This window comes from Hemitrygon akajei, chromosome 4 (genome assembly GCF_048418815.1).
Source record: "Hemitrygon akajei chromosome 4, sHemAka1.3, whole genome shotgun sequence".
Classification (NCBI taxonomy): Eukaryota; Metazoa; Chordata; class Chondrichthyes; order Myliobatiformes; family Dasyatidae; genus Hemitrygon; species Hemitrygon akajei.
The window spans coordinates 35686607-35706958 of NC_133127.1; the positions used below are offsets into that span (position 1 = coordinate 35686607).

At 40.3% G+C, this 20352-nt stretch overlaps 1 protein-coding gene across 6 annotated transcripts in view; it reads left to right on the plus strand.

The window, feature by feature from the left end:
* LOC140726227 (sodium/hydrogen exchanger 9B2-like) overlaps nt 1-13275 on the plus strand; it is a 131224-nt gene extending 117949 nt beyond the window's left edge. For all 6 annotated transcript variants that reach the window (XM_073042313.1, XM_073042316.1, XM_073042314.1 and 3 more), the window contains 2 exons: nt 7713-7905; nt 11480-13275. In XM_073042313.1, coding sequence (XP_072898414.1) covers nt 7713-7905; nt 11480-11541 — 255 coding nt within the window. In that variant the 3' untranslated portion in view covers nt 11542-13275. The remainder of the gene's footprint in view (nt 1-7712; nt 7906-11479) is intronic.
* The last annotated feature ends 7077 nt before the right edge of the window (nt 13276-20352 follow it).

Sequence of the window (20352 nt, forward strand, 5' to 3'; positions counted from 1 at the left end):
GACCTACAGATAGAAAGGGCCCACCGCGCATTAGTACCGCAGCCTCTGGCAGGCGCCCAGCCCAGATCGACTCTAGTCAGATTTCTCAGCTACAGAATGAAGGAAGAAGTGCTTAAACTGGCATGGCAAAAGAAAGGTTTTACATGGAGCAACTGTAAAATCAGCTTTGACCACGATTAAGCACCGGGGATTCTTGCCAGACAGAAGGAATACGTGGAAGCACGGAGGGTCCTGAAGGAAAACAAAATCAGATTCCAGACCCTGTACCCAGCTCAGCTAAGAGTCTTTTACGACGAAGGGACAAAAACCTATGCTACAGTGGAGGAGGCAACGTCGGACCTGGCGGACCGGGGACTACCCATAAAAGTTATCACCCAACTGGAGTCGCTACTGGAGAAGATTCGGCGGAAGTCATGGCAGCCAGTGCAGCAAGGACGCTCCACTCAAACCAGAGTGTCAAGCTACAAGGAAAAGCTGCAAGTATTCAGACGCGAACGTACAGAGAGTACAGATTAATTAAGAGAAATGACTGGAAAGAGTAAATCGGACTTAAAGGTAAAATTAAAGCTGGTAACTGAAAATAAACTAGACGGAATAACTTGAATGATAGCAATGTGGTTGAGACATAAAAAGGAGAGAATTCTCCATGATTGTTCACACTGCAGAGGGCCCTCTAACACAGGGTGACGATAGGGGTTATCCCTCTGAGCTAAGGCAGGTCAATGCTCAGGCCTCACTGTTGGAAGCCAGGGAAAATTTTCAAATGTTCTACGTTCAAAAAAGCCTAGGGTTTGGTTTTGCATTCTGGTTTACTGTTGAGAAGGGATTGCTTACTGTTTGTTTAAAAAAGGACAGTGTTTTCTTTTCTACTAGAGAAAAATACAAATTGAACCTGTAAAAATAATTACCTATAATGTTAATTGGGTTTTGAATCCAATTAAGAGAAATAAGATTATGTCTAAATTGAAAAAAGAGAGGGCACAAATAGCTTTCCTTCAGGAAACGCACATGAGCCAATCCGAACATGCAAAATTAAAAAGAATGGACTTTAGGCAGGTATTTTATTCATCATATAAACTGAGCCACAAAAGAGGAGCAGCTACTTTAATACCAAGTGCTCTTAACTATGAACATATTTCAGAGATTAAAGGCAAGGATGGACGATTTGTAAGGATTACAGGAAGAGTAGAAGGTACTGAAATAACATTGCTGAATGTTTATGCTCCACCAGGGAGTGAATGGTCATTCTGTAAACACGTTTTTGACCTAATGGCCAGCTCTCAAGGGGTAGTGATCTGCAGAGGGGATTTTAATATTAGGTTAAACCCTGCATTAGATTCTTCAGGAACAGTTATTCAGAACAAACTCTGATTAGAAAAGTGAAATCATTGATGGAGGAGTTGGGAATAATAGATGTGTGGAGGGAATTACACCACACTAGTAAAGCCTATACACATTGCTCTTCCCCTCATTCAGCTTATTCAAGGATAGACTTTTTATATTTAACATAGATAGATTCAGGATAAAAGAGTGTAACATTGCAACAATTGGTTTGTTGTACCATAGCCCAGTCTCTAAGTCTCTAATTCTGGAAAGGAAACCGAGAAAAACCATTATGGAGGTTAAATTCACATATTCTCAATAACCCAAAAATAATAGAGAGATTAAAGGGAGAAATCAAAGAATACCTAGACCTAAATGACACAGGAGAAACATCACCAGTGATCTTATGGGATACATTGAAAGCTGCACTGAGAGGAAAAATTATTTCCATTACTACTCACATGAAAAAATTTAAAGCACAAAAATTAGCAGACCTTCAAGGAAAATTAAAACAGTTTCAAGTTGTAGATAGCAACAGAATTAATTCTAATTTAAAACAGGAAATTAAGAAATTGATGATATTTATACATTGGAAACTCAAAGAAATTTTCTTTACTTGAGACAAAAGAATTATGAAGTAGGAGGTAAATCAGCTAGATTATTAGGATATAAGTTACATAAACAACAAGCAGACAATACAATTCATAAAATAAAGAATCCTAAAACAAAGCTTGTTGAGAGTACAATAGGGAAAATTCAAGAGAGTTTTGAAACATATTTTGAGAGCTGTACTCTCAACCCCGGGCCTCCAATGAGTCCCATATAGACACTTTTCTGAATTCTTTAGAACTACCCAAGCTCACAGATTTACAAAATGAATGCCTATTAGAACCAGTAACTGCCAAAGACCTGAATGTGACCATCTCTTGATTAAAGGCCGGAAAGTCTCCAGGCTCTGATGGGTATACCTCAGAGTGGTACAAATTGCTGAAATCACAGTTAGCTCCTTTATTACTCAACACCTTTAATTGGATCTTACAGAGAGGAGAAATTCCACCTTCCTGTAGAGAGGCGATTATCTCAGTTATTACTAAAGAAGGTAAAGATAAACTAGAATGCAGTAATTACCAGCCAGTCAGTGCCCTTAATTTGGATTATAAATTATTTACATCTATATTAGCTCGTAGACTGGAAAAGCTTCTACTTGACCTCATCCACTTAGACCAGACTGGATTCATCCAGCAAAGACAAACATATAGCTTGCAGAGAGATTTAGGCCAGTTAGAAGAGTGGGCTGAAAGATGGCAGATGGAGTTTAATGCTGATAAATGTGAGGTGCTACATTTTGGTATGACTAATCAAAATAGGACATACATGGTAAATGGTAGGGCATTGAAGAATGAAGTAGAACAGAGTGATCTTGGAATAATGGTGCATAGTTCCCTGAAGGTGGAGTCTCATGTGGATAAGGTGGTGAAGAAAGCTTTTGGTATGCTGGCCTTTATAAATCAGAGCATTGAGTATAGGAGTTGGGATGTAATGTTAAAATTGTACAAGGCATTGGTAAGGCCAAATTGGAGTACTGTGTATAGTTCTGGTCACCAAATTATAGGAAGGATGTCAACAAAATAGAGAGAGTACAGAGAAGATTTACTAGAATGTTACCTGGGTTTCAGCACCTAAGTTACTGAGAAAGGTTGAACAAGTTAGGTCTTTATTCTTTGGAGCGTAGAAGGTTGAGGGGGGACTTGATAGAGGTATTTAAAATTATGAGGGGGATAGATAGAGTTGACGTGGATAGGCTATTTCCATTGAGAGTAGGGGAGATTCAAACAAGAGGACATGAGTTGAGAGTTAGGGGGCAAAAGTTTAGGGGTAACACGAGGGGGAACTTTACTCAGAGAGTGGTAGCTGTGTGGAACGAGTTTCCAGTAGAAGTGGTAGAGGTTCGATATTGTCATTTAAAGTAAAATTGGATAGGTATATAGACAGGAAAGGAATGGAGGGTTATGGGCTTTGTGCAGGTCGGTAGGACTAGGTGAGAGTAAGCTTTTGGTATTCCTATACAAAGTGTTAGGAAGATTTGGCTTTCAAGAAAAGTTTATTAAAGTAATCCAGACTTTATATGACAGCCCTACAACTCGAATTAAGATAAACGGGGACCTCTCTGACTCTTTTATTTTAGAGATAGGAACTAGACAGGGATGCCCAATTTCCCTTCTCCTCTTTGCACTAGACATTGAACCTTTTGCCCAACTAATAAAACAGAGCGAAATTGTAAAAGGTATCAAGGTGGCAGGGATTGAACAGAAGGTGGCGCTATTCACAGATGACATCTTAGTCCATTTGAGTGAACCAGAAAATCATTCATAGGATTGTTTACATGAGAAAATCTGCAGATGCTGGAAATTCAAGCAACACACACAAAATGGGGAACAAGTGCTACACCTGCCCTTACACTTCCTCCCTCACCACCATTCAGGGCCCCAGGCAGTCCTTCCAAGTGAGGCGACACTTCACCTGTGACTCGGCTGGTGTGGTATACTGCGTCCGGTGCTCCCAGTGCGGCCTTTTATATATTGGTGAGATCTGACGCAGACTGGGAGACCGTTTCGCTGAACACCTATGCTCTGTCTGCCAGAGAAAGCAGGATCGCTCAGTGGCCACACATTTTAATTCCACGCCCCATTCCCATTCTGATATGTCTATCCATGGCCTCCCCAACTGTCAAGATGAAGCCACACTCAGGTTGGAGGAACAATACCTTATATTCCTTCTGGGTAGCCTCCAACCTGATGGCATGAACATTGACTTCTCTAACTTCCGTTAATGCCCTTCCTCCTCTTCTTACCCCTTCCCTGATATATTTATTTTCCCCCCTCCCCCTTTTTTTCTCTCTCTGCCCATCACTCTGCCTGTTCTCCATCTCCCTCTGGTGCTCCCCTCCCCCTTTCTTTCTCTCTAGGCCTCCTGTCCCATGATCCTTTCCCTTCTCTAGCTCTGTATCCCTTTTGCCAATCACCTTTCCAGCTCTTAGCTTCACCCCACTTCCTCTGGTCTTCTCCTATCATTTTGCATTTCCCCCTCCCCTCCTACTTTCAAATCTCTTACTATCTTTTCTTTCAGTTAGTCCTGACGAAGGGTCTCAGCCCAAAACGTTGACAGTGCTTCTTCCTATAGATGCTGCCTGGCCTGCTGCGTTCCATAGGATTGTTTACATTGTTGGATGAGTTCGGGAAAATATCAGGTTATAAAATTAATGTAAAAAAAACATACATTATGTCCCTAAATTATACAGCATCCAAAAAACTGCAGGATACATATGATCTTAAGTTGGAAGCTAAATCATTAAAATATTTTAATGATTTAAATATCACTAAAATAACCCTGCCAAAAGAGCTTTCAACGTTGTCACAGGTAAATTATGGACCATTAATTTCAGTGATAAAAGCAGATATACATAGATGGAATCTTATCCCCTTTTAAAGTCTAAATTCAAGGATAAGTACCATAAAAATGAATATTCTCCCTCGGTTACTTTACTTTTTCCAGACTTTACCTGTGGAGGTAGACGATAATCAATTCAGGGAATGGGGCAAATTGATTTCCCGCTTTATCTGGCAAGGAAAGAAACTTAGAATCACATTTAACACTTTACAGTTAGGAAAAGAAGGAGGAGGTATGGCACTTAATTGCTTGAGAAACTGTTTTTATGCTTCACAGATAACCCCTCTGTTATATTGGTGTAATGGGGAATACAAGGCTAGATGGAAGAAAATAGAATTTAGATTGATTGACAGTTTTCCTCTACAGGCCTCAATTGTGGACAAAGGATTGATGGCCCAATTGGAAAAGATTAAAAACAACTGGAAAATCTCACACTAAAAGTATGGCAGAAAGTGGCTAATTCATGTGGAATCTACAACATGTTAAAACTTTTCAGATGGTGTGCTAATGATACCGAATTCCTTCCCAGCAGAGGAAATAAAGGATTTGAACTATGGATAAAGAGAGGTCTTACAACCTACCTCTCATTCACACATAAAAGTGCATTACAAAGTTTTCAATCCCTGCAGGACAAATACGGCCTAGAACACACTGACATTTTTAGGTACAACGCTACTTTAACCAGAATTGTAGATATACAGACTTAACAACAGCAGAATTCAAATCTTTCAAGATTCTGAAATCAGCTTACAGCTCAATACCAAGTACAGGTGTCCCCCACTTTACGAATGTTCACTTTATGTCACTTCGCTTTTACAAAAGACCTACATTTGTAACCTGTTTTCGCATTACAAAGAGGATTTTCACTTTTACGAAAAAATTTTCCCATATAAATTAATGGTTCTTCGCTTTACACCATTTCGGCTTAAGATAGGTTTCATAGGAACGCTCTACCTATGTAAAGGGGGGGGGGACACCTGTAGATCAATTTCTTGATTATATAATGCCCTCTCTCATGCCAAAAATGAAAACAGATTGTGTATTAAAGAGAAGTGGGGTTGGTACTTTCAGAGGAGGTTTGGGGGAAAATATGCAGCTTTCAGTGTCTTCAACTAACTCTCCAAACAGTAATGTTTGGAGAGAACATTACTGGAAAAATATTACACGATTCTTCAAGACCCCATACCAGGAAAAATATAAAAACACAAACGTGGCGTGTTGGAGAAAGTGTGGCTCAAAGGAGGCAAATTATTTCCATATTTTTTAGGATTGCCCTAAATTAAGTTTATGTTGGAAAGGTATTCACAGGACATTAGTTAAGGTATTTAAGACTCAGATACCTCTGAACTTGGAGACTCTCTATTTGGGGCATGTATTGTTTTTGGAACAGAAGAAAGATATAAAACTGCTGCTGGCCTTTTTAGCGGCAAGTAAGAAATCAATCGCCAGAAAGTGGCTAAATCCAGCATCACCTACTTTAGAAGATTGGCATGAAATTATTTTGGAAATATTTAAAATGGTAAAGATGACTTACTCTCTGAGAATTCAAAAAGAAAAATTTTATCAAATTTGGAATAAATGGATTGAATTTATAACCCCAATGCGAGCAGACTTTAGAGGACTCTCCTAATGGTTCATACTGCTTTCCTCATGAACATAGTAATAGTGTTAACGTAAGCTCCTTGGTTCGAATGTTCACCGTTCTATTTCTGGAAAACGTGGAATTAATACAAGTAAAGAAAGATTTGGGAAAAAATGATAAAATGAAGTAAATAAGTACACAGGGATTGGATAAGTATGTCTGTGGGTAGGAGCAGACATGAACGTGTTAGGATACAAACACCTACGGTGGAAGTTACATAGGGTTACACTAGAAAGAAATGAACCAGAAGAGATACATGGAAATTATTATTCAACCACTATTATTACTATTTTTAATAACTATTATTATTATCTAGTTTAATAGTGTGGAATTACAATTGTACATAAATATCTATTTAAGTGCCTAATTATATATTTTTTATTTCCACTATGTTACTTACCTTGTTATGCCCCCTTTCTTTTTTTATTATTTTTCTTTTAATATCTCAGTGTGTACTTGTGAATGTATAAATATATATAGATTTATACATATATAAAGAATGGGAAAAGTTTTATATGTAAAAAAGTTTGTGTAATACTTGTGAATACCTTATCCAAATAAAAATAAAATAAAATCTTTAAAAAAATAAATAAATAAATAAATAGATAATGTGAAAAGAGAGCAAAATAGTGAGGTAGTGTTCATGGGTTCATGGATTGTATGGTGTGTTCTGGCTTGTATAGAGAGGAATAACTATGGAGTATAATGAGATGAGCTGCCCTTATCAGGATACATAGACTGACCAGTTCTTGTAATAATGGCTAGTCCAGTTGAGTTTCTGGTCACTGCTGACCCAAGGAATATTGATGATGGGAGACTTAGTGATGGGAATGTTGTAGAACGTGAAGGGTAGTGGGTAATTCCTCAGTAAATCCTCAGATCAGACTGATTAACAACAAGTAAACCCAAGTGGCAGTCAATCGCCATTTCTGACAAATATCTGAGATGTAATGACATCACCACTGGCATTATCAAATTAAGCATGGAATTGAGCAACGCCCTGGGAAGTAACACATTCTGATCCAGGAATTGAAACAAGCTTCTGGCCTGTGTACGGTTTACATTTCTCTCAGCTGAAATGAAACCACAGCCAGGGTTATCACTATTCATTAGACAGGCTGATGAAAGGAGAACTGACATTCAATGAGTAGATTCACTAACAGATCCTCCAGGAGCCAATGGGGAGTGGGCTGGAAAGTTTTGTTATAGATGATGTGATCTTCCTTATGTATCATAATGTGTTGTGTTCTCAAAATAAATGAATGTTTTGCATTAAATATTGTCCTTTGTGCTGATTCAGGCTGCCATTGGGTCTGTAGCTTTGGACATGGCACGAATCCGAAATGAAAAGACTGCGGTAGAATATGGCATGATTGTTCTCACTGTGGCCTTTCTGGGAATCCTGATCACAGCTCCAATTGGAGCAGTAATTATTGGTTTGCTTGGGCCAAAGCTACTGCAGAAAGAGAAGCAGCAGAGACCAGAGAACACAGGTCAGTCCTAAACCACAATGCTTTTCTATAATTCTGAATGTTACATCTTCTCTGTGAAGGAAATTCATTCAATAAGCATGAGCAATGGTTAAATCAAATAAACATGAACGTTCTGTAAATATGGTTGGGTGGCAGTTGTGCGAAGGTATTACTAGCAATGCCGTTTAGACTGCACTGCTTTGTTCAGAGATTACTGTTCCTCTTTGTATTTTATAAATATTGTCGCACTGAGGCTTTCTGAAGTACCTTTAGGCATGGATGTAGTAGGTTGGAGGGCCTGTATCTATGCTGGGCAAATCTGTGACTTGGTGACTTAATTGGGCAGAGTTGTCAAGTTAGTGTGCACTTTCACTTAATGACGATTCAAACTCCAGCCCTTTCCCCTTTCTCCCTGGTTTTCCTTCATAAGTTTCTTGATGACCATGTCTGAAAATGAACCTAAATTAAAACTATATGTATTATTTCACCCTGGGGGCACATTTGGAACTTCCTGGGTACTGTTCAAGGACTTAATTCAAATGGAGACAGGAGGTGACTGATGGCAGCATGAGTATTGACAGCAGGCATGTGGTGCCAAAGTCCATGTTAGATTCAGAACAAATGCTCACAGGCAAACAGAAGAGATGAGCAAATCAGTTGAAAAGAAATCAGATACTTATTCTGATAAAAAAGTAACACGTGCAAAATACTGAAGGAACTCAGCGTGTCAGACAGCATATATGGAAAAAAATAAAAAATCGATGCTTCGAGCCAAGACACTTCATCGGGTCTGGAAAGGAAGGGGAAGAAACCAGAATAAGGAGCTGGGGGGAGGGAAAAGAGTACAAGTTAGAAGGTGATTGTTGAAGCCAGGTGAATGGGGCAGGTGATGAAGTAAGAGGCGGGGAGGTAACAGGTGGAAAAGGTAAAGGGCTAAAGAGGGGAGTGGACCATAGGAGAAAGGGAAAGGAGGAGGAACATCAGGGCGAAGTGATAGGTGGGGAAGGAGAAGAGGTATTATGGGAGCCAGAGTGGTAACTGGAAGAAGAGGGAGGGGGAATAACTACCAGAAGTTAGAGTAATTGATGTTCATGCCATTAGGTTGACAACTACCCAGACAGAATATGAGGTATTATTCCTCCACCCTTAGGTGGCCTCATCATGGCAGTAAAGGAGACCATGAACCAACATGTTGGAATGTGAGTTCAAAGGTTCATTTAATGTCAGAGAAATGTATATAATAATACAATCTGAAAAGCTTTTTCTTTACAACCATCTTCGAAAACAGAGGTGTGCCCCAAAGAATGAACGACAGTTAAATGTTAGAACCTCAAAGTCCCCCCCCCCCCCCAGCTCCTCCCTCCCGTGCATAAGCGGCAGCAAAGCAATGATCCCCCTTCCCCACCGGCAAAAATAAAGTACACCTGCTACCAGCACGCAAGCGTGAGCAAAGCAATAGCAAAGACACAGATTTGCAGTTACCTCAAAGACTGCATTGTTCACCTGATAATTCAACATGCTGCAGGCTCTCTCTCTCCTAATAAGGGAGAAAGAAGTGACTCCATTCCATTTTCCAGTGAGCGTCGAGACATAACAAACAACTTGCTGGTTTACGATGTTAAAAGTCCATTACATCGCTTTTTCCGAGCCCTGTGCCTGGAGATCGCAAAGATCTCGGGGTCCCCAGGTACACAGTAGATGTTCTCACTCCAACGACACGTGGATCTCCTGTGGCGACACCGACCCCTGATTTGCCCGTCTCCAGTTACTCGAGATCCTAGGCCTCTGAAACCATGCCAAAATCTTAGGCCGAGACTTTGGCATGCCGAATAGCAGCCAATTGTGGAACCCCGAGAGCAGGGATTGGATTGAATTTAAAATGGTTGGCTACCAGGAAATCCTATTTACTGCAGGTGGAGCAAAGGTGCTTCTCTACGTTGGGTCTCCCTAATGTAGATGAAACTGCATCAGGAGCACCGGATACAGTAGACAACCCAAAAGTTTCAAAAGTGAAGTGTGGCCTCACCCGGAAGGACTGTTTGGGGCCCTGAATTGAGATGACAGAGGAGATGAATGGGGGCGGTATAGCACTTCTTTGACTTGCAGAAGTAAGTGCCAGAAGGGAGATTAGTGGGGAGGGCTGAATGGACAAGAGAATTGCAGAGACAGCGATCCCTGCGGAAAATGGTGTGTGGGGGGGAAGAAAAAATGTGTTTGGTGGTAGGATCATATAGAAGATGGCGGAAACTGCAGAGAATAATGTGCTGAATGTGGAGGCTGATGGGGTTGTAGGTAAGGATAAGAGGAACACTATCCCTGTTAGCTATTAGGGTGGCAGGAAGATGGGGTGAGCATGGATGTCTGGGAAATGGTGGAGATGTGGAAGAGGGCAACATCAATGGAGGAGGAAGGGAAACATCTTTCTTTGAAGAAGGAAGACATCTCTGATGTTCTGGAAAGGAAAGCCTCATCCTTGGAATATATGCATCAGAGATGAAGAAACTGAGAAAAGGGAATGATATTTTTACAGGTGACAGGTTGGGAAGAAGTATAATCAAGATAGCCATGAGAGTTGGTAGGTTTATAAAAGATATCGATATGGTTTGTCCCCAGAGATCCAGAAAGGGGAGAGAGGTGTCATAAATGGACCAAGTTAATCTAAAGGCAGGGGGAAACTTGAAAGCAGTTGATGAAATTAATAAACTCAGCATGGGTGCATGAGCAGCTTTAATGCAGTTGGCAATGTATCACAGAGAGTTGGGGAGTGCTACCAAAGAAGGCTTGGAACACAGACTATTCCATGTAACCAATAAAAAGACAGGCATAGTTGGGGCCCATGCAGAACCTAATTCTGATAGAATTTTATTCATAGATGTTGAAGAAACTGATTTGGAAATATTGTGGAAGATGTTGAAAATAATATTCTCAGTGTTTCTCAGGAGCTGTTCAATGAAGTTTTGAAAATACTAGAAATCATCAAAGGGTCTGGTGGTATATGTGGAGGGAGACACAGTTAATGTTTCATGTTGGTGACTTTCCAATAAAAGTGACTGTGTACAAACAGAATCTTATCAAATTAAGCAAATCTAATCTTGTTCAGCAATCCATTTAATTTCAGAAATTGAGATGCTGCAGATACCAGAATCATCCGAAACATCAATAATTTCTCTCCCCCCCCCCCCACAGATATAGCTTAACCCACTGAGTTCCTACAGCAAATTGTTTGTTGCTCCAGATTCCAGCATCCAGTCTCCTTATCAACCTCCAGAATGTGGTCCGTTTATACATTTATACAGTATTTGATGCAAGTACTCAAAATAGATCTCGATGAGTTAGCTTTTAACTACAGGATCATTTGAAAGGTAAAAGGGATATTGAGTGGTAAATCTGAAGGGTTTACCAGTGTGAGCCCCTGTAACTTGATCACCTTTAGGTATTAGAGAAGAATTTCCTTAAGTGTTTTTGTTTCTTTGAATTGGCCTAGGTTGGTGGGTTTGCTGGGGTACTGGGGCTTACTGTCCATGACTACATGAGAATGCCTTTGATTGTTGTCTATATTGGTTCATATTCCTGATGTTTTAATCCATTGGTACAGAATCACGGACCATTTTAACACATGGATCTGCACAAGGAATGGAAAATGACATTGAGGTCTGAGGTGCTCACTGAAGACTCGTGCCCATATTATTCTCCCAAAAGAACATCTGCAACAAGTTTCACCTGAAATTTGTTTCCTGGAAGTAGTTCTGCAGATAGTGGAGGAAACAGCTTTTAAAAAGTTTTTTAATTAATGGCTGTACATTGTGTAATTTATTTTTAAAAGAAACTATCAAAAATTTACCAAAAAAAAGTATATCTGAAACTTTTATTTGTGTAGAAATCAACAACACTTAGCAATTTGCTTGATACTGAGGATACATTTGTGCAATGATCTTGATACTACTGTTGCCAGGATGTGACCAGTATCTTGGAAGGACCCTGGGTATTCAATAACTCAGCCAGGTAATCCATGTGGCTTGATCATACTTTGTTCCTTATTCAAATACCACTCAATGATAAGTCAACATATGTTCCTAGAACATAGCACAAGTGAATCCCAGTTTTCACTTTGTGCAGTATAATTGCTGTGGACTACTCCAAAACTGCTATTTTACCAGTGTAATGCAGCTGCCAGAGTAGTGCAAAGTCTGAAGATTGGCGTTGCAGCACATCCAGGCCTGAGGATAAGCAGGCTAGAATTAATCCAAACTTTGCATACTTTAATTACTTTCCCCTTTTTCTTTGTAAATTTTAGGCATCTGTGTCACAAAGGGATGCTATACTTATCCATCTTTTCCTCTGAGTGGAACCTGCAGTTTTGACTTTTGGGAAATGTGCAGGTTGAGTTTCACCCTCAAGGTTACGTGCCTCTCATTTGACACACCAATGCACAAAATGTTGCAGAATCCCCCAATTCTTCTTCCTTGACTGAGTGTAATTTGAATTAATGTTATGGATTATCAGTAAATGCCTTCATGGATTACTTCTGTGCAAAGGCCATGAAATAAATCAATGGAAAGGTTTTGAAGTTTCTGATGATTCTACCTTTAGACCTCAGCTTAAAATTAAGAGTTGCAGAAGCAGTCACAATAAGTTATAAACTGTAGTTCCAATTATACACCACTGATCACTCTGATGCAAGTAATTAAATCACTGTGAAATAGTCTGTTGAATCATATAAAGCATCAGAACACAAAGATATGCTCTGCTCAGAATCTGAGCTGACAGGGTGTATTTTTCCAGAGACTGCTGTGTGGTACAGACCATTACTAGATGATGAATGGCCTTTATTTAAAATGCATTCAATATGGTAACCATACCTCCATGCAGCATCAAAAACACATAAAACTGATTGGAAAGAACAGTTACTAAAAGTGGAGAGAGAAAACTAGTTCTGTCATTCTCAGGAATTGGATGTATACACATACACCAGATTATCTATTTAATATTATGGAAGTTCATTATTATGTAGGGGTGACCATAAATCAAGCTTTTGTAACCTAGGAACAGCCTGTCTATTATACACAACCCCATTCAACATACATTATTGAAATTCAGAAATGTAACTCGTAAATGTATTATTTATTAAAGAGAAGCTTATTGCTGAGAATATAGAACTTGCTACCACATGGATTGGTTGAGGCAAATACTACTGATGCATTGAAAGGAAGCTGGATAAACACAACAAGGGGAGCAGGAATAGAAGAATCATATTGTGAGATGGAAAAAAAATCTTGTAGAACTGTTGTAGATCAGTTGGATCAAAAAGCTGATGCTTACAAAGGTAAGCAATAAAGATCCTGAATGTCGTGTGAAAACATTAAACTCAGATTTTTCTATACAAAAGGGAAATGATTAAGGCTTAGCTTTATTTGTTACATGTATATCGAAACATCAAAATATAAAGTGAAATGTTTGTGTCAATGACCACAGTCCAAGGTTGTGCTGAGGGCAGCCTTAAAGTGTCACCATGCTTCCAGCCCAACACAGCATGTCCACAATTTAACTGCCCACACATTGTTGGAATTAATGTGGGAGTAAACTGGAGCACCCAGAGGAAACCCATGTGGTCATGGGGAGAACATACACATTCTATTCTGCTGCCAAATTAACTTTTAAGATTGCTGAAGTTGGTCAGATATTCTATTTACTGCAGTGAAGGTTCAAGTGTCACAAGAGGCAACAATTAGAAATGAAATAAAAAATTATACAAAAGATGTTAAATCTATGAAATGTATTAGAGAAATCATTATAGATATGTGTGTTTCAGATCAGCAGTAGTGAAATTATTGAAAACATTCAGAGACAGGATTATTGATTGCTTGCAAAGGCAGGGACAAATCACAGATAGTCAACATGGCTGTGTCAAGTGCAGATCCTGTATGACCTATCTCATTGTTTTTTTTTTAATGTATATTGATGAGGGTGGTGTAATTGATGTTATTTACATAGACTTGAGTAACAAGGTTCCACAGTGGAGACTGGTCCAAAAAGTTATGGCCCATGGGATCCAGGGCAAGTTGGCGAATTTATTTTTTTTAAAAATAGCTGATGGTAGGTTTTTGTTGTTGGCTTGCCCATGACCAGTGGTGTTCCACAGGGATCAGTGCTGAGACTTATGCTGTTAGTAATTTACAGTATGTGAATATACATGATAAGATCACCAAGTACACAGATGACACAAAGACTGATATTGAGAGTGTACAGGATAGACTAGGCTACAGGGAGATGGTCGAATGGTCTGAGAAATGGCAGAGTTTAACATTGAACAGTACAAAACTAATCTTGATGCCATTTTATACTGTATGTCCTCCATTTCCTTCATATTCATGTATCTATCTAAAAGCCTCTTAATCTCCAACAAACTACCCGCTTCCTGAACTACTTCCAGTACCCCATTCCCAGCAGCTACAATTCTGCATTTAAAAAAATCCCCTCACAATACCTTTAAACTCCCTAACTCTAACCGTAAAAGCATACCCTTTGGTGTTTGACATTTCTACCCTGGGAAAAGGATTCTGTCTACTGCCTTTCATTATTTTAAAAAACCTCTATCAGGTCTTTAGGGAAAACAACCTAAGTTCATCCAACCTTTCTTTATAGCTCATACCTTCTAATCCAGGCACCATTTTGGTAAGCCTCTTCTGCACCCTTTCCACATTCCTCACCATAATGGGGTAACTACAACTGGCATGCAAGTGTGGTCTGACTAACGTTTTATATAGCTGCAGCATGACTTCTTTACTCTTATAACCAACACCTCTAATTAGGGCAAGCATGCCATATGCCTTCTTTACCACCTTATCCACTTGCATATCGAGGGTATTGAGTTCGCTTCCAGTGAACTCGATACCCTACGTACTTTAATGGTATTAAAGGGCCTAACGTTAACCGTGTACTTTCTCCTTTTATTTGACCTGCCAAAGTGCAATACCTAACTTGCTGGATTACTGGCCACAACTCCACCAATCTGAACTCTCTCCCGCAAATTTGCTAATCATCCAAATAACTTAATGTAATAAAGTGGCTACTTCATTAGGTACACCTGCTTGTAATGCAAATATCTAATCATGTGGCACCAACTCAATGTATAAAAGCATGCAGACATGGTCAAGAGGTTTAGTTGTTCATACCAAACATCAGAATGGAGAAGAAATGTGATCTACGTGACTTTGACCTTGGAATAATTAATGATGACAGATGGGTTAGTTTGAGTAGCTCAGAAACTACTGATCTCAAGTTCAAGTCTAATTGTCATTTGACCATACACGTGTACAAAATTAAACAAAACATCATTTCTCTGGTGCCAAGGTGCAAAGCGCAGCACATGCAGTCACACACAGCACATATCGTTATGATAGAACATACGTTTAAAAATAATATTAGCACACATTCCTAAGATTGATGGTGCATGATATGTCATCCTGGAGCCACATTTCTGCAAAAACAAGCACACAGCAGTTCCCCATCTCACATTGAATCAGCTGCAAACAAAGAGGAATTTTCACACACTAATCTCTAGATTTTACAGAGACTAGTGCGGAAAACAAAAAACATCCAGTGAGCAGCAGTCCTGTGAGCAAAATCATCTCATTGATGAGAGAGCTCTGAGGAGAATGGCCATACTGGTTCAAAGTGACAGTAACTTAAATAAGCACACATTACAACAGTGATGTGCAGAAGAGCATCTCTGAACACACATCGAACCTTGCAGCCCTTGAAGGGCTATAACATACACTCAGTGGCCACTTTATGAGGTGCCTAATAAATTGCCCACTGAGTGTATAATCATAAACAATGGACATCCTCCAGTTGGACTCTCCATGTAGTTTCAAGAACCCATCTTCGATGCACTGAAGAAATCCTGCCCCATCTAAATTTCTTGTATTGAGGAAGATCCAATCACAACAAGGGAAGTTAAAATCCCCCACTATGACAAACTTGTTTCTTCACTTTTCCTTAATCAGTCTACTGCTCCACCTCTCAGTGGCTACTGAGTGGCCTGAGGTGTAACCCTATCAGCATCGATGCACTTATTTCTGAGTTCCATCCAAATAGTTTCTGTGAATGAGCTGAGCTCTCCAATGTCTTCTGTGACATTCTCCCTTATGAGTAGTTCACCCCTCCACTTCTTTTACCCCCTCTCTATCATGTATTTGAAAATAAAGAAGAAAATTGAAGAATGTTGAGCTACCAGTCCTGTGTCTTTTGCAACCTGGCCTCTGTAATGGCAATTCATGTACTGATCCAGGTTCCAAGTTCATCCTCAGACTACAACAGGACCTAAATCAATTGCAAGCGTGGGCCAAGGAATAACATTTGGAATTCATTTCTGACAAATGCTAAATGATGCAATAATGAAATCGAAGCAAGGGGAAGAAGAGGGAAGAACTAAAGGTATCTCGGAGAGAAGCCTTTTTTTAACTGATCGGGTAAAAGAGGTTAGACTGCGCAGGTGCGTGACGTAGTGCGCCAAAGATTTTAAAAGGAGAGGAATTTTTCAACAGACTTTTAAATCGAAGCAAGAGACAGAGGGAAGAAGTAAAGGCATCTCAGAGAGAAGCCTTTTTTTTAACTGATTGGGGGAAAAGAGGCTAGACTGCGCAGGCGTGTGACGTAGCGCGCCAAAGGTTTAAAAAAAAAGACCGCCATATACAGCTGCCATCGTTGGAGTGGACTGAGGCAGAGTGGGGCGGCTTTGGCTCAACAGACAGAGGCGAGGTTTGAATGGGGCACGACTGCGCAAGCACGTGAAAGTCGGCCAGTGAGGCAGCAGGAGAATTTAAAAAGCGAGCAGAGGCTGAGGACGAGCTTCACTCCAAGTGAGGTAAGGCCAGGTAAGCTCCTTAAATTAATTTAATGACCTTAGGAGTAGCTAATGGAGGCAGCAGTTAGGGCAGTTGAGTGCTCCGTTTGCAATTTGCGGGAAGTCAGGGTGAGCACAATTGTCCCAGATGACTACACCTGCAAAAGGTGCATCCAGCAGCAGCTCCTGATGAACCGTGTTAGGGAACTGGAGCTGGCGCTGGATGAACTTCGAATTATTCGGGAGGCAGAGGCAGAAGTAAACAGGAGTTACAGGGAGATAGTCACCCCTAAGAGTCAGGAGACAGGTAGCTGGGTGACTGTCAGGAGAGGGAAGGGGATTAGACAGAATGAGCAGAGCACCCCTGTGGCCTTCCCATCAATAATAAGTATGCTGTTTTGGATTCTGTTGGTCGGGACCAGGGACAAGTTGCAGTGGTTGCATCTCTGACACAGAGACTGGACTCTCAGCTCAGAAGGGAAGGAGGGAAAAGAGGAGAGCAGTGGTGATAGGAGATTCGATAGTTAGGGGGGGCAGATAGGAGGTTCTATGGAAGAGGTCAAGAATCCGGGATGGTCTGTTGCCTCCCTGGTGCCAGGGTCCGCGATATCTTGGATCGAGTTCTTAGTATTCTCAAGAGGGAGGGTGAGCAGCCGGATGTCGTGGTCCATGTAGGGACCAATGACGTGGCTAGGAAGAGTGAGGAGGTCCTGAAAGGTGAGTTTAGGGAGTTAGGTGCCAAGTTAAAGGACAGGACCTCCAGGATAGCAATCTCAGGATTGCTACCAGTGCCACGTGCAGGCGGGTTTAGAAATAGTAAGATAGCGCAGATCAACATGTTGCTGAAGACATGGTTCAGGAGGGAGGGCTTCAGATTTATAGATAATTGGACAGTTTTCCAGGGAAGGTGGGACCTGTTCCGGTGGGACGATTTACATCTGAACTGGAGAGGGACAGATATTCTTGCAGGTAGGTTTGCTAGAGAGGCTCCAGTGGATTTAAACTAGATACAAGGGGGGAGGGGAACCAGAGTGTAGGAACAGATGTATGGGAGAAGGAAGAAAAAGAAGATAGTAAAGTTGTTTGCACCGTTAAACATAAACAGAGAGGAAGAGGTGGAGAATTTCTTAAATGCATTTATTTTAATGCTAGGAGCATTGTAAGAAAGGTGGATGCGCTTAGAGCATGGATTGATACCTGGAAATATGATGTTGTAGCTATTAGTGAAACATGGTTGCAGGAGGGGTGTGATTGGCAACTCAATATTCCTGGATTTCGTTGCTTCAGGTGTGATAGAATTGGAGGGTCAAGAGGGGGAGGTGTTGCATTGCTTGTCAGAGAAAATATTACAGAGGTGCTCTGGCAGGATAGATTAGGGGGCTCGTCTAGGGAGACTATTTGGGTGGAATTGAGGAATGGGAAAGGTGTAGTAACACTTATAGGGGTGTATTATAGACCACCTAATGGTGAGCGAGAATTGGAGGAGCAAATTTGTAAGGAGATAGCAGATGTTTGTAGTAAGCACAGGGTTGTGATTGTGGGAGATTTTAATTTTCCACACATAGACTGGGAAGCCCATTCTGTAAAAGGGCTGGATGGTTTGGAGTTTGTAAAATGTGTGCAGGACAGCTTTTTGCAGCAATACATAGAGGTACCGACTAGAGAAGGGGCAGTGTTGGATCTCCTGTTAGGGAATGAGATAGGTCAGGTGACGGAGGTATGTGTTGGGGAGCACTTCGAGTCCAGTGATCACAAAGCCATTAGTTTCAACATAATTATGGAGAAGGATAGGACTGGACCCAGGGTTGAGATTTTTGATTGGAGATAGGCTAACTTTGAAGAGATTCGAAAGGATTTAGAAGGAGTGGATTGGAACAATTAGATTTATGGGAAGGACATAATAGAGAAATGGAGGTCGTTTAAAGGTGAAATTTTGAGGGTACAGAATCTTTATGTTCCTGTTGGGTTGAAAGGAAAGGTTAAAAGTTTGAGAGAGCCATGGTTTTCAAGGGATATTGGAAACTTGGTTCGGAAAAAGAGAGAGATCTACAATAAATGTAGGCAGCAGGGAGTAAATGAGGTGCTCGAGGAATATAAAGAATGTAAAAAGAATCTTAAGAAAGAAATTAGAAAAGCTAAAAGAAGATATGAGGTTACTTTGGCAAGTAAGTTGAAAATAAATCCAAAGGGTTTCTACAGTTATATTAATAGCAAAAGGATAGTGAGGGATAAAATTGGTCCCTTAGAAAATCAGAGTGGACAGCTACATGTGGAGCCAAAAGAGATGGGGGAGATTTTGAACAGTATCTTTTCTTCTGTATTCACTAAGGAGAAGGATATTGAATTGTGTAAGGCAAGGGAAACAAGTAGGGAAGTTATGGAAACTATGACAATTAAAGAGGAGGAAGTACTAGCGCTTTTAACGAATATAAAAGTGGATAAATCTCCAGGTCCTGACAGGATATTCCCTCAGACCTTGAGGGAAGTTAGTGTAGAAATAGCAGGGGCTTTGACAGAAATATTTCAAATGTCATTAGAAACGGGGATGGTGCCAGAGAATTGGCATATTGCTCATGTTGTTCAATTGTTTAAAAAGGGTTCTAAGAGTAAACCCAGCAATTATAGGCTTGTAAGTTTGATGTCAGTGGTGGGTAAATTAATGGAAAGTATTCTTAGAGATGGTATATATAATTATCTGGATAGACAGGGTCTGATTAGGAACAGTCAACATGGATTTGTGCGTGGAAGATTTTTTGAAGAGGTTACTAGGAAAGTTGACAAGGGTAAAGCAGTGGATGTTGTCTATATGGACTTAAGTAAGGCCTTTGACAAGGTTCCGCATGGGAAGTTAGTTAGGAAGGTTCAATCATTAGGTATTAATATTGAAGTAGTAAAATGGATTCAACAGTGACTGAATGGGAGATGCCAGAGAGTAGTGGTGGATAACTGTCAGGTTGGAGGCCGGTGACTAGTGGTGTGCCTCAGGGATCTGTACTGTTTGTCATATACTTTAATGATCTGGATGATGGGATGGTAAATTGGATTAGTAAGTATGCAGATGATACTAAGATAGGTGGCATTGTGGATAATGAAGTAGGTTTTCAAAGGTTGCAGAGAGATTTAGGCCAGTTAGAAGAGTGGGCTGAAAGATGGCAGATGGAGTTTAATGCTGATAAGTGTGAGGTGCTACATTTTGGTAGGAATAATCAAATAGGACATACATGGTAAATGCTAGGGCATTGAAGTATGCAGTAGAATGGATTGATCTAGGAATAATGGTGCATAGTTCCCTGAAGATGAAATCTCATGTGGATAGGGTGGTGAAGAAAACTTTTGGTATGCTGGCCTTTATAAATCAGAGCATTGAGTATAGGAGTTGGGATGTAATGTTAAAATTGTACAAGGCATTGGTAAGGCCAAATTAGAGTATTGTGTATAGTTCTGGTCACCAAATTATAGGAAAGACGTCAACAAAATAGAGAGAGAACAGAGAAGATTCAGTAGAATGGTACCTGGGTTTCAGCACCCAAGTTACACAGAAATGTTGAACAAGTCAGGTCTTTATTCTTTGGAGTGTAGAAGGTTGAGGGGGGACTTGATAGAAGTATTTAAAATTATGAGGG